Genomic DNA, 13,953 nt, shown 5'->3' with positions numbered 1-13,953 from the left:
TAAAGTTCTTAGGTAGGCAGAAAAGCGAAAAACGAAATAAATCAACGTAAACAATGGTAACTGGCCGGGTTAGATGACTGTCTTTTTCGGATCGTCTTGAAGATGCTACCATGACAAAGGTTTACATCATGTCTCATAATTTATGATAAAAGTTGTCTTAAATTCCTTTATCATGGATTTTATCTCGAATATCGATTTCGGGAAAGCCTTGTTGACAGTTCCTCTGATCATTCTTGTGTTGTCTGCTACGATTTATGTCATCATCTTACAAACCAAATATTGCTCTGGGAAAACTATCAACTTCAGTAACGATAAGGTTATAGTCTTCATCATTGCTCATCCTGATGATGAGTGTATGTTCTTTGGACCTACTATTTTACAGGCAGTTAATGGAAATCCTAAAGAAGTACATTTACTTTGCCTCACAACAGGTAGGCCACTTACTTATTAGATTTCTAGTAAGATACGTACGTTTTTTAACTTTAAAAATACCCCGCCTACTGTTTATAATTAAAATAAATATTCATATATTACGTGTGTATTTATTTATTTGTTTGTTTGTTTTCCGTATTAGAAATATATCGTTATCGATTTTGAATGTGTGTGGGGGAGTTTGCGAAGCATAAAAAAAGGCAGAAAATATGCTGAATTTGGAGGAACTTATGAAGTGCCCTTGAGCACTTTTGTGTTGAATTTGAGCGCTATTATTATTATTATTATTATTATTATTATTATTATTATTATTATTATTATTATTATTATTATTATTATTATTATCATCATCATCATCATCATCATCATTGTCGTCATTATTTATTATTATTATTATTATTATTATTATTATTATTATTATTATTATTATTATTATTGTTATTATTATTATCATAATAATTATTATTATTATTATTATTATTATTGTGTTGAAGCTGTGCAAAAAAGAACGTAGTGTTTTTATGCACCTCCGTTGACGGTGTATCTTAACGGATCGTTTTTATACACCTCCGTCACGCATGCGCATTCCACCCAATTTCATTAGCGATATTGTGTTTCTGTATTTGGACATGGCGAAAGTTATATTGTGACATCTGTAGGATGTTTTTGTTAATAAATTTATATAAAAATAATAATAATTTAAAAAATCGAAATATAAAACCAGAAAATAGAACTTGCATTGAAGGTAAAATAATGTTTTAGAAAGACCTTATTAAATGTGATGAACAGTTAGGTGGCTCAGTAGCTCAGTGGACAAGCTGTCAGACTCCAACATTGAAAGTACCGGGTTTGATTCCCATTGTTGACATATTTTTTTTCTGATTTACTTTGTTTTTGTTTGCTTTTTTTCTTTCTTTTTTTTTTTTTTTTTTTCAAAAACTTTTTATCATGTTTTTTAAAAACTTCGATTTTAATTTTTCTAAAATTATTTATTTATTTGAGATCAGTATTTGTGTGCCATGTTTCTTTTTACTTTTGATTTTTTAAATTATTGTTATTATTCTTTAATTTATTATCATTGTACATCTGTAATCACTAAGCAGCATGCTAAACTACAATCTAAAACTATTTAAACCCCATGGACGTATGCAGCAACATTTTCATTAATTTACCATCACCGCCAACGAAGGTACATAAAAACGGTGCGTTTTTGTACACCTCCAACGCCACCAAAAAAGAATAACACGATGCAAATGATTTGCCCCTTCGAATATGACCCACCATTTCAACACAGTGTTATATCGAGATGGAGGTTTTGATAGCTGTTGGTAGAGTACTTGCTTCCATGTAAATGGACCTAGATCGATTCCGATTGAAGTCGAGATTTTTTTATCCGATCTCCCTGTCCTCGCTGCAGTGATTGCTATTGTCGGTTTCACGCCATAGAAACAAGGATCAACTCCAGCTCCATCTCTCTCTCTCTCTCTCTCTCTCTCTCTCTCTCTCATTCTCTCTCTCTCCCTCTCTCTCTCTCTTCCTCTCTCTCTCTTACCTCTCTCTCTCTCTTTCTCTCTCTCTCTCTCTCTCTCTCTTCTCTCTCTCTCTCTCTCTCTCTTCTCCCTCTCTCTTTGTCCCTCTCTCTCTCCTCTCTCTCTCTCTCTCCTCTCTCTCTCTCTCTCTCTCTCTCTCTCTCCCCCCCCCCCCTCTATGTCTAATCCCTGTCTAGTTCCTAATCCATTCATTATTTTAAACTAATTTTGTCTATTTTGTTAACTCTGCTGAATGTATAATATTTTTAGTTCATTATATTTATTATTCACTCCACCCAGGTAACGCCTACAAAATGGGAAGAATACGACAGAAAGAGTTATTTGAAAGCTGCAAAGGCCTTAGTCTACCTGCCTGTAATGTTCAAATCTTTGATGACAGGTACTAGTCCAAACAATTCAAGAATGACTTTTTTTTTCTCTCGAAATGTTTTTCTGTTAGTATTTGTATTCGATTATTCATTTTTCAATTACCGTTGACTTACTTGTTCATATGTTATTCGTTTGATCGTGGATTTTTATTTTTATTTGTTTATTTATCTATTTTATTCCATAGAAATGTTTTTCCATCATTGTCTGTGCTCGATGACTTTTTTTTCATGTTAGTGACCATTGACTTATTTTTATATCTGTTATTTATTTTGTTTCCTGAAAAACGAGTTGCATATGGTTATATTATTATGGCCAAGTTATGGTGATTTATTTATTTATTCACTTATTTATCTATTCATTTTTTCTGTCTATTTATTGATTATATTCATATTTATTTATATATTTATCTATTTAATTATTTACCTTTATTGATTTTAAATTATATGTAAATGCATGATTCATATTGGCAATTGCCTAAAATTAACTTTTGAATTGAATTGAATCTAACCCACTCTGGGTGGCGCAAAATTGAGTCCTCGGAGAAGGCTCTTTACTTACATTCCCTCACCACACTCAGGTGTAAAATTTGTACTTGGTCAGTAACAGAGTTGCCTCTGTCAAAAAAAAATGTAATATCACCTGACAGTCGTTATGTCTCATCCTATATGTTTAGTTTTGCTGTAGACTAAGGACCCTGTGTAAAGCGCTTTGAGCAGATTGAGTGGATATTGCCCTATATAAAAGTTCAAGTTTTTTGGCTTTTTATTATGTCAGAATGATCAACATGAAAAAAATTATTTTAAAGTCAAAAGATCAAAGGAAATTTAAGTGTTTGAAATCGAAGAAACAGAAGTGTTCACATTTGATTGAATCACCTTGTACAAGTCAAACCTAAAATGTGCATATGTCAATTGAATGCTTTATAGTACACATGAACTGTTCATGGTTTTTTTAATTCACCTTGTATGCTGATTATCCATGGATTTCCCATGATCACTTCACTTCACAAGGCTTCCTGTTTCGCCCCTGCAGGTCATATTAAATCATATTTCCATTTCCTACAATGATAGGAGTGTGATGTTTGAAAGGATAAGACATTGCACGCTAAGATGATTCAGGTCTTGCTGTTGGAAACTTCATCTCTATTGCTCATTTTTAGGGCTGCTTTGCAACGAAAACCTAGGTTATCTCTGTCTTCTCACGAGATAGACCCGCAAGACGGTTTCTCTTTTGGATAACTAAAAATGATTTATTTGATATTAATGATTAAAGATGCAAACCTGCCAACTCTCTCTCTCTCTCTCTCTCTCTCTCTCTCTCTCTCTCTCTCTCTCTCTCTCTCTCTCTCTCTCTCTCTCTCTCTCTTTAATTGGGAATTTCCTGATATTTGCTCTCATTCCTAATGTACCTAATTTCCAGCTAATTTCCAGATATTGATTGTATTTTACCATTATCACCTCACCATCATCTACATCATCATCATCATCACCACCACCACATATATCATCTTTATCACATCTCATTTAAATCCCAGATTGGCCAAAATTTTCCATAATATTGCTTATAAATGTTGGCCAGTTTGAAGGTGCCTATTATGGGCCTTCAGAGATTTAACACATTCATTTTAGTTCTTTATATACGGAATGATTCAATCTTCTGGAGGAGACAGTTATTGACAATTATAACCAAATTCTTGCCACATTCCTTTCAATCAATTTATCATTATTGATTCATGATTTTTCAATACCACAAGCATATAATAATAATAATGCTGAAAACGTATATAGGGCTATTACTTTGAGACACCAGACTCTAAGCACTTAAATTACAAATTACTTTGGCTGAAACATACTCATCCATACACACAAGCAGACATACACTCACACGCACACAACACAACACAAACCAGACCTCTATCTTGCTTCTCATATCATCCTTTCTTTTAAAAATATAGCCTTGTGGAGAACATTGTGCTTATTTGAGTCAATAAAAAAATTGATACGACGCACAACTCTACTGAAAGATTTGAAAAATAGAAATGTATTTTTTACAGATAGATAAACAGATAACTTGATTTCCTTTTATAATTTAAAGTCAGTTTGAAAGTTCGTTAAGTCAAACAGATATCATAAAAAATTTACCAAAGACACTAACACCTCATGGCCACACCCTCAACTCTATCTGTCCAGTAGAGTCCTTACTTCCGTTGTGTTGATTTAGCGGTGATCAGTGTTGTTATGTAGTAGTGTGTTCTCATTGCGTGTATGTTTATGTGTGTGCGTGTGTATGTGTGTGTGTGTGTGTGTGTGGTGTATACATGTGTGTGTGTGTGTGTGTGTTTTGGAATGTGGTTGCGTGGAAGAAAAAAAAAAAGGGGGTGTCCATCAAGTAGAGAAATTCCTGAGCAAGGGGGGGGGGGGGGGTGTTTGCTAGGAACTGTCAGATTGGCATTTTTCAGCAAATCGTGGCATTCATAGTGATATAATTCACTTAATCACATGACGGTATTCAGATTTACAGAAATTTTAACAAGTTTCACCAATTGACAACATCAACTAATATTACTGCTGATATTACTGTCGTTTTTATGCCATCGATGTGATAATTATTGCCCTGGGAAGTAATTAGTTAAACGTTTCGGCAAACTGTCAATTGGTTCTGTCTAGCTTCTAGCCCGAACAAACCAAAAGTAGACAGATTCGGGGACTTGATATTTTTCGCGTCCGCTTCAGATTTTCATTTGACCTCACATAGGGGAGACATTCCGAAAGCTCCTTCATCCCCAGTATTCATTCAATTTGTATTTTCACCGTTGATCTTTTGTCAGGCGTTTATTTATTCAATTTATCATCATATAAAAGCGTTTTAAAAACTCTAGAACAAACCTTGATAGATTTGTGAAAGTTTAAAATTTCCTAATTTGACCATTGTTTTGATTCTCGGCCGCCATTTTAATTTGTGAAGTATTGAAGGTAGTGCAAAGCACTCCCAAGTAAAGCGTGGTAAAGACTTGCGACTTATTGATATTGATATCTACTGACTGATAAACTAAAATCATGCCGAATAAAGCATGGCAGCGACGACAAGCACATCGATTAAAATGTGCATCTAATCGTAATCAAGCTAATCAAGAAAATGATTCTGGCAATATCGAATGAAAATAGTTCTTTCCCCGCGAAATTGCGGGCTTTTTACTAGTCTACTAAAATGGAAACAGATATGTTTTAAGCGAACGTTTAAAAATAGACAAAGATTCTTTTTCACGAATGCTCTGTGGTTAGGCGTTCCAAACAGAGGGTCTGAAATGAGAAAAGGATCTCATTCCAGCATTACAAAATGGGTTCATTGATAACATATAGTTTTAATTGAATAAAACGAATAGAATTTGATTTTCATTTTTGTTTTTCACAGGTCATTTCCTGATGGCAGCCAAGAGTGGAATTACAATGTTTTGGTGCCCAAGTTGTTTGAATTTGTGAAAAAAGTGAAGCCAGATTATGTAAGAGTGTATCAGTTAATATACAGTTTTTGACCATTAATTGATTTTCTGTCCGAGGGCTCCTTATGAGTTAACGAAACATACAATATAGGTCAAAAACTGTATAAAACACCCCAGTTGCACAGTTTCCTATAAAAATCATTAAGTCAGTAAATTTAAATATACAAATATTAGAACAGTTTTCGACAGACACAAATCAGGTTTTAGTTTAATTCAAAGTGTCAACAAAACATCACATTGTTGCTTATTACTTCGTTGTGTCAGTGCACATATTGTTAAATGACCGTAACACTCTTAAAGGGTCAAATGCCAAAAGTAATGCAGAGCACGGAAATTATCTTAAAAGGTTAAGGTTAGCAGCCATTAATTTTTTGATAAGTGACGGCTTGCCTTTACCTTCTGAATGATTTGTTGAGGTCAATTATACAACTACATCATATCGAAGGTGAAGATCAGGGGTCTTTTAATGCATTTTTAGGCTGACTGCTTTTTTCATATTAGAGAATACCAAAGGGTTAGTGTAATTATTTTTTATAATTATAATGAATGAAAGAAATTTTGGTTAGCCCACAGATCTAGAAAACAAAGATAAAAAATGTGTAAGTTCCTCAGGTTTCATAGCTAAATTTTATCTATTTCAATTATCTTATCCTTTTCCTCTGGGCTGATTTTTATACATTGTGAAGGGCAGTCTTTGTTTTTAATGCTAACCTCGTGATTTCCCCTGAGACCAACTGCTCTGAGTAAAACACACTCTTTCAGATAAAATCAAAATCCATGGAAAATCTTGAAAAGTGATCAACCATTTCAATTGGGAGTTGTGTCAGAGTAAACCTGAGGTTAAATATTCCATCATCATCATCAATCGTGGCTTGTACTCTTGAGCACGTTGCCAGTCAGCTGTCTCCACGAATCACGATCCTCTGCGGTGGGCATGAAATCTGTGTTGCTTTTTAAATCACTTTTGGCTATTCTTAGGTTATTTAGATATGTCATTCTTTGTCTTCCTCTAGCTCTCTTTCCTTTGATCATCTCAGATGTTACCAACTTTTCTATTCTGTCTCTTCTCCATACATGTCCCAGAAACTGTAACTGCTCTTTCTGATGGTATCGATCAACATTCTTCCCTTGCTCACTTTCTCCAACACTTCCTTGTTTGTATACTTATCTGTCCATGATAGCCTCAACATTCTTCTATACATCCACATCTCAAATGCCTCTAACCTCCTAGTACATTCTTGTCAAGTGTCCACGTTTCACAACCACATAAAAGGGTACTTATGACATATGTTTCCACTACTTTCATTCTGGTCATGAAACGCTCTTCAAAATCGTAGAAAAGATCAGTGTAGACAGTAGTAAAGACCTTCAAATTATGAAAAACTTACACTGGAATCAAACAACGTGTGTCAAACTTGATAATCAGACTTCTGTAACATCGAGAAGGGAGTAAGACAAGGTTGCATCTTATCACTGGACCTTTTTAACATATATAGTGAAATAATATTCAAATAAATTGAAGATAGGAAAGGCGTCGTCATTGGAGGGCAGAATATTAATAACATCATATACGCAGACGATGGTACTCTGATGGCATACTCTCCAGAAAACGTGCAGAAAATATTAGATATACTGGTGAACAAAAGTGAAGAGATGGTCCTGAAACTAAATGTTAAGAAAACCGAATGCATGGTGGTCTCAAAGAATGACAACAACACGACCTTCCACTTGTTAAGCAAAGGAGAGTCCATCAAACAAGTAAAGAAATTTAAAGATTTAGGCACTATCATTACCATGTGACATAGAGGATATAAAACAAAGAATAGCAATAGCAAAAAATGTGTTCCATAAAATACGACCAATTGTGTCAAACAACAACCTAAAGTTGAAATACTCCATAAAAAGTCTAAATCATGTGTAATAACTTCATTCAGTTTTAAAGTACTGGATTTTTTTAATCTAATTTTTCATATATTATGAGAGGGAATGTGATTTCTTAAACTGAAAAAAAAAAACCCCCAAAAAAACTACAAAATGTAGATTCAGTCTTTTTGGTCATTTTATTCAAACCCCAATTGTGATCATGTGCAAATTGTGTTGGTTGAAGCTTGAAGAAATAAATAACAATGATAACATGGAATAGAAGCTTCATTTAAATTTATGAAGACATATGATGTGGACGTTTCGAGTTTTCCCTTTGTCAACAAAACACGATGAGTGAGACACTACAGACAAATGAGAGATGAGATAATGGCATTTTTAAGGCATTGTTAATGCCATCCTCTCATCTCTCGTTTGTGAAGCATTGCAAAGCGCATTGAACTTGATGAATAAATCAATGTATATGCGCTTTATAAATGTTCATATTTTATTTTTTTAAATTATTAATCCAGATATTCACATTTGATGACTATGGAGTAAGTGGACACTCTAACCACATAGCCACGTCTCATGCTGTTAGGTAAGAAACTCACATGTATGAATTTAAAAGTGACTTTGTGGTCTTGTGATATGACAGATAGGGCCCTGGTTTGAGTCAAGCTGTAGGCTGAGCAAATTTAAGTTTTTGAAGAAGTTTCTTTACCCACATTCTCTCATTGTACTCCGGTGTAATAATAATAATAATAATAATAATATACATTTGTATAGCGCTCATTCTCGTGTAAAAACACAAGCTCTGGGCACTTTACAATATAAATATAAATTTTAAGTGAAAAAAAATTAATAATAACAATAATAATTCATAGCCAAATCAAGGATTCATATAGAGTCAAGAAAAACAAATACAGTAAAAATGTGTCTTGAGATTCTTTTTAAAAGTAGGTAAAGACTTGCACTCCCTCAGACCACGCGGTAGTTCATTCCAAATCTTGGGGCCGAAACAAGCAAACGATCTATCACCAAATTTTGTTCTTGATCTTTTTTCCGAAATTTTCGTTTGGTCATTACATGATCTTAAAGTGTAATTTTCAAATTTACACATGACCACGTGATCTGTGAGATATGCCGGTGCTATACCAGCCAAACACTTATAAACAAGACACGCTGCTTTGTAATATGTGCGCTTTTCAATGGGCAACCAGTGGAGATAGGCCAACAAAGGGGTTGCATGATCAAATTTTTTTTTGCCAAAAACTAATCTTGCTGCACTGTTTTGCAGTAGTTGTAATTGTTTAATAGAAGCCTGAGGCAAGTTGACAAGCAGCGAGTTACAATAATCTAGTTTCGAAAAAATGAGGGAAAGAACCAATGTTTTACATGTTCCAATTGCAATATACTGACGGATCGAACTGATTTTCTTTAATTGAAAGTATAAAGATTTACAGAGAGCAGAAATGTGAGCTGACATTCTCATTTCTGAATCAAAATAGACACCCAAATTTTTCACAGTCTTTGAAACTTTGATCTTTTCACCCCCAATCAACACCTCAAGACCATCATTCACCTTCAACTGCCCTCTATTTCCCACAATCATCACTTCTGTTTTTGACTCATTCATTTTCAACTTGTTTGCATCCATCCACTCTTTCACATCCGTCACACATTCTTCCACACGTTTCACAATATTTTCGAGATTTTATAATATAAAAATGTATAATAAAAATAGAATTCCCCTTTTTAATTCCCTAGAGGAAATTTATCTTTAAGGTCTATTCCAAACATAGAGTGAGCTTGGGCAGGTGACTTGCTCAAGGCCACATATGCGGCAGGTAATAATAATAATGATGATAATAATAATAATAATAATAATAATAATAATAATAATAATAATAATAATAATAATAATAATAATAATAATAATAATAATAATAATAATAATAATAATAATAGTGTACCTCTCATGTACAAAGCAAAGACCATGCCACTGAGCCATGCTGCCCTGGCTAGTAACAATGATGTCTCTGTCAAAATTAAAATTGTAATAGTGCTTAACAGGCGTCATGAAATGTGTTGCTGTTGGCTTGGTACTGCAAATTGAGCACATTTAGTAGATATTGTATAAAAGTCTTTCTTAGTTTTTTTCGTGGTTTTTTTTTTTTTTTTTTTTTGGTGAGAACTTTTGAATACAGTTTTGTAACTACATAGTTTTCTATTCTATCAGTTTTACCAAACTTCCCTCTTGTACTTTTTATCATGAGACACTTTTTTGGATAAATGTTAAATGCATTGTTTTGTATCATTTCCTTTTACAATTTTCCAGAATTTTATCTTGCACTTGATTCTTCCTGATTATTTTTTTCAATGTCTACACTAAATGCATTAAAGTGACACATTAGGGGATATGCGCTGATGTAAGCTAGAAATCTGAAAAGGTGTGTTTATGAAGCAGTGCCAGACAAAACAGAAAGAAAAAATATAATCAGAAGCAGACTGTTTTTTTTTTTTGGGGGGGGGGGGGGTGTTTGGATTTTTTTTTTTTTCTTTTGGTATTTTTCTTTCTGCTCTGTCTCGCACTGTTTCATTCACACCGTCTCAGATTTTGAATTGGATGCTTTGATTATTTTTTTTTCTCCTCAGGAGATTGTACAAGGAACTCCAACCAAATGATAGTAAGTGTTTGTTGTTGTATTAAACAACACTTTTCTTATATACGATGTGTATTTATTTACAGATCTGATAACCCATTTTCTTATGGCCTCGTTGTAAGGGAAATACTCTCAAACATCATATACTTATTTTCAGATCTGATAGCCCAAATTATTATGAGCTCATTGTTGTAATGGAAATACTCTCAAACCAGCGCAAACATTGTCCTTTACAGCAATGTTAAAACAAGCCCATAATTGCGTTGGGTCATCAGTCCTGCAATATTTGCATTGGTTTATATAGGATATCTATGCTACAGATAGAAATGTGTATTCACAGCATACCATTTTCAAAGAAACAAAGTTCTTTATTGGTCAGCACATTTGCTTTTTTTTTTTTGTTGTTGTTGAAAAATGTGGATTGCTTTATAAATGCTCATTGTGAATGTTCATACTATTTATGTAAAAGAAGAGCGTGGGACAGCGTTATGAATCTTTGCTTCATGCCCAGAAGGTACCGAGTTCAACTCCCAGCTGCGCTATGGTTTTGTGCAAATCACCTGCCCTAGTTCACTTTGTGGCGCCGCAATGTGGCTGACCCTTGGATTATTCCATCCAGTCTTTCATTGGGATATAACCTAAACACCAAATCCCCCCCCCCCCCCCCCCCCCGGGATGAGTAAAAAGATTTTATGTAATTTATTTATTTAAAGATGTTTTGTTAACTGGCTTTCTATTATTGTTTTTTTTCAGAAATTCCTGTTCTGTATGAATTGGAAAGTGTTTCAATTTATAGAAAATACTTGTCTTTCATGGACATTCCACAGAGTGTCATAGCCAGTCGTTTATGTTTCATTTCATCTCCGTCTAACATATTAAAGATACAGGTAAATCATTCCATTTCTGTTACAGTCTCTTTGCACGTTCAGAAATTATAAAATACCCTATAAGACAGAGTCAATGATAACAATCAGTAACTTATACATTTATGCTGTCCAAAAAAATTAATTAATTAATAGCTCTTCTTTTTCATCTTCCTCTACTCCCTCCTCCAACCCAGCCGCCTCCCCTTCTTCTTCTTCTTCTCCTCCTCCTCCTTCTCCTTCTTCTTCTTTTTCATTTTCTTCTTTGTAGTTGTCGTCTTCTTTTTCTGTGACAGAATATTGTAGACGATGTTCATGTTACAGTGCAGTCCTGATAATTCGAATTGAGTGGGAAAAGCAAATGACTTCTATTTATCAGAATTCGATTTGTCTCCAAGCCGTGCCCGGGCCCTTACACTTACAAGCTACACAATAGCACAGAGTAGTAGTTAACTGCACGCTTGTAGGCCTTATCTAGATCTAGATCCATCGATCAATAAAGAAAGACAGCACAGAAGAGAAAGAGAAACGCGTGGAGTGGGGTGTGGCCTATGATTGTTCGTGCCGTGTATTGGTCAGCTTGTGGTTATCACTGTGTGTTAGATCTATTTATAACCAACCCCTTTGTTAGCCAGCGGCCAGCAGACCACAAGTTAGTCTTAGTGATTAGAGCGCGAGAAGGAGAGAGGGATGACGCGAGACAGCTGGTCAATTTGGAGAAAGAAGAGAGAGGGCAGGTGGGACGGAGAGGGAACAACACGCCATTACCCTACATGCCTCAGGGGTCTAGTTATTATTATTATTAGTCAGCTCGGAGGGTGGATACGGAGAACAGGCAGTTCGTTATGACCTTCCAGAGTTTTTTTTTTAGTGATGGGCAAGCACTTGCACTTCGAATAAAGAGAATAACGACTGTTCGAATTCGAATTAACCATGAATATTTTATATAGAAAAAGAAGAAAATAATTCATTTCGGTTAATCAGATTTCGAATTATCTGGACTGGACTGTATTCAAATTTTAAACACCTAGTAATTTCAGATAATTCTTAGACCAAAATTAGACAAAATTGTTAAGTCCAACATAAGGTTATATTGAAAGATAAATGCTTTTCTTTATGTAGTATCAGTTTATAGGATCATATTCCAACTGAAGTGAAACGTTTTGTTTGACAGATATTGACATATGTGATACATCCCGTCAATCTGCTGTTATATCAGATTCGAGGTGAATACAGTTTTAAATTCTGCAAAAACAAATGGACCTTTAAATAGCACATTTCAACGGATTTACTGAACTCAATGCACCTCGTAATATTTCATTTCTTCTCCCAGCAGACCATTATTAACCATATTTCCATTTTACACAGTAACATTTGCCTGATAGGCGTCTTTTTTGTACCATCACTCTTACAAAATCTGTCATTGCCTATAGCCAGGTACTCATTCATACCTGAATTGAGTTCGCTTATGTGTGTTAAGTGCCTTATCCAGAAACACACTGTCATGACCAGAATTTTCCATGATCAAGGTCACCCATCCAGCCAATGACAGCACTTAACATTGCTTGACTTTTATGACAAGAAAAACCACCGTGCCACAATGATCAGAACCTGGAAATTTATTTTTTTATTTTTTTTTCATGTTTAAGAAACGATACAGAGTTCCTCAATAAAACTATGTCTTTTATTTCAAATTTGATTAGTTTCAAATTGAATTGTTACCATCAGATCTTAACTTGTCACATTACCCTCGACTTTGATTAAATGCTGTACCTACTTGTTTATTCAAACAGAAAGCCATGTTTGCTCACAAAAGTCAACTTGTCTGGTACCGATGTCTGTACATCATTTTTTCTCGTTACATGCTCGTCAACACATTCAAACAAATCCCGGTGGAAACTCTGATTAACATCAACTCATGATTCCATTAAAATTGAATTAGTTCATTTCTGTTGTTGGCTTCTTTTTTTTTATTTAATTGCTGTTTGTCCATTTCTAATGGTACAAATTGACCAAATTGAAAAAAAAATTGATATATATATATGGTTTGCTGAATCCTTTTTTAATTTGTCAGAAAGTACTATGTAATAGACCCAAGGTCCAGAAACTCCCTGGCCTATCAGACTCTAAAGAGACTTTCACATCAGACTACTTTGTAAAAAAACAAAACATGCATCTCTTTGGCCTTGTGGTTTTGTGATGTGACACCTATCTTTTGATTTGTACGTCCCCGGTTCGAATCCAATTGTCGAAGCACAAAGATGGATCCTTAGAAAACACTCTTTACTCACATTTTCTCACCATGCTTGGATATAAGGTTGACTTTGTCAAAAGAAATTGTAATATAACCTTATAGTCTTATATTGTGATGTCTCTTTCTGCAATTTTTATATTGCTGCTGGCTTGGGACCCTTTGGTTATTAGTGGATATTACACCATATTTTTAAAAAAGGTGAAATCAAGTTACCCGATTCCAAAACAAAGAAAGCCAGATGGAAAGGATAAATGATTTAGGGGATTGATAGAGGAGATAACAAGGTTGTGGACTGATGTCGAGTCCACTGACCTAGGGATGGCCAATGTTCCCTTCCCCTTAAAATTTATTTGTTTGCTTCAGGGATTTTACAGCGCTTGCAACACATGTAGGTCATTTCAGTGACAGTAAAAAAGTAAGACAAATGAGAACTGGCTTAAATAGGGAACAGAAGTAGATA

General features: G+C 34.4%; 1 protein-coding gene across 3 annotated transcripts; it reads left to right on the top strand.

Moving 5' to 3' along the window:
• Position 1: 1 nt before the first annotated feature.
• LOC144968658 (N-acetylglucosaminyl-phosphatidylinositol de-N-acetylase-like) lies at positions 2-13,185 on the top strand. 3 transcript variants are annotated; one of them, XM_078907212.1, is made up of 7 exons: positions 2-119; positions 2,262-2,361; positions 5,763-5,850; positions 8,244-8,311; positions 10,369-10,400; positions 11,130-11,263; positions 13,033-13,185. In XM_078907212.1, the coding sequence occupies exons 2-7, from the start codon at positions 2,276-2,278 to the stop codon at positions 13,159-13,161; spliced, it is 537 nt and encodes a 178-aa protein (XP_078763338.1). In that variant the 5' UTR covers positions 2-119; positions 2,262-2,275; the 3' UTR covers positions 13,162-13,185. The 3 variants fall into 3 exon arrangements, with proteins under 3 accessions (XP_078763338.1, XP_078763335.1, XP_078763336.1); XM_078907209.1 differs by having other exon boundaries at positions 22-431; XM_078907210.1 differs by lacking the exon at positions 2-119 and adding an exon at positions 940-1,177.
• Positions 13,186-13,953: the final 768 nt, after the last annotated feature.

This window comes from Berghia stephanieae, chromosome 3 (assembly GCF_034508935.2).
Source record: "Berghia stephanieae isolate SIO BIC M18660-M18661 chromosome 3, UCSD_Bste_1.3, whole genome shotgun sequence".
Taxonomy (NCBI): domain Eukaryota; kingdom Metazoa; phylum Mollusca; class Gastropoda; order Nudibranchia; family Aeolidiidae; genus Berghia; species Berghia stephanieae.
This window is presented reverse-complemented; position numbering and strand designations above follow the sequence as displayed.

What these genes read in the sequence shown, in the direction of transcription:
- LOC144968658 (XM_078907209.1), top strand. Translation starts at nt 143, where the DNA reads ATGATAAAAGTTGTCTTAAATTCCTTTATCATGGATTTTATCTCGAAT. An exon ending in TTTACTTTGCCTCACAACAG is followed by an intron (nt 432 to 2,261) that starts GTAGGCCACTTA and finishes CACTCCACCCAG; the next exon opens with GTAACGCCTACAAAATGGGA. An exon ending in GGAACTCCAACCAAATGATA is followed by an intron (nt 10,401 to 11,129) that starts GTAAGTGTTTGT and finishes GTTTTTTTTCAG; the next exon opens with AAATTCCTGTTCTGTATGAA.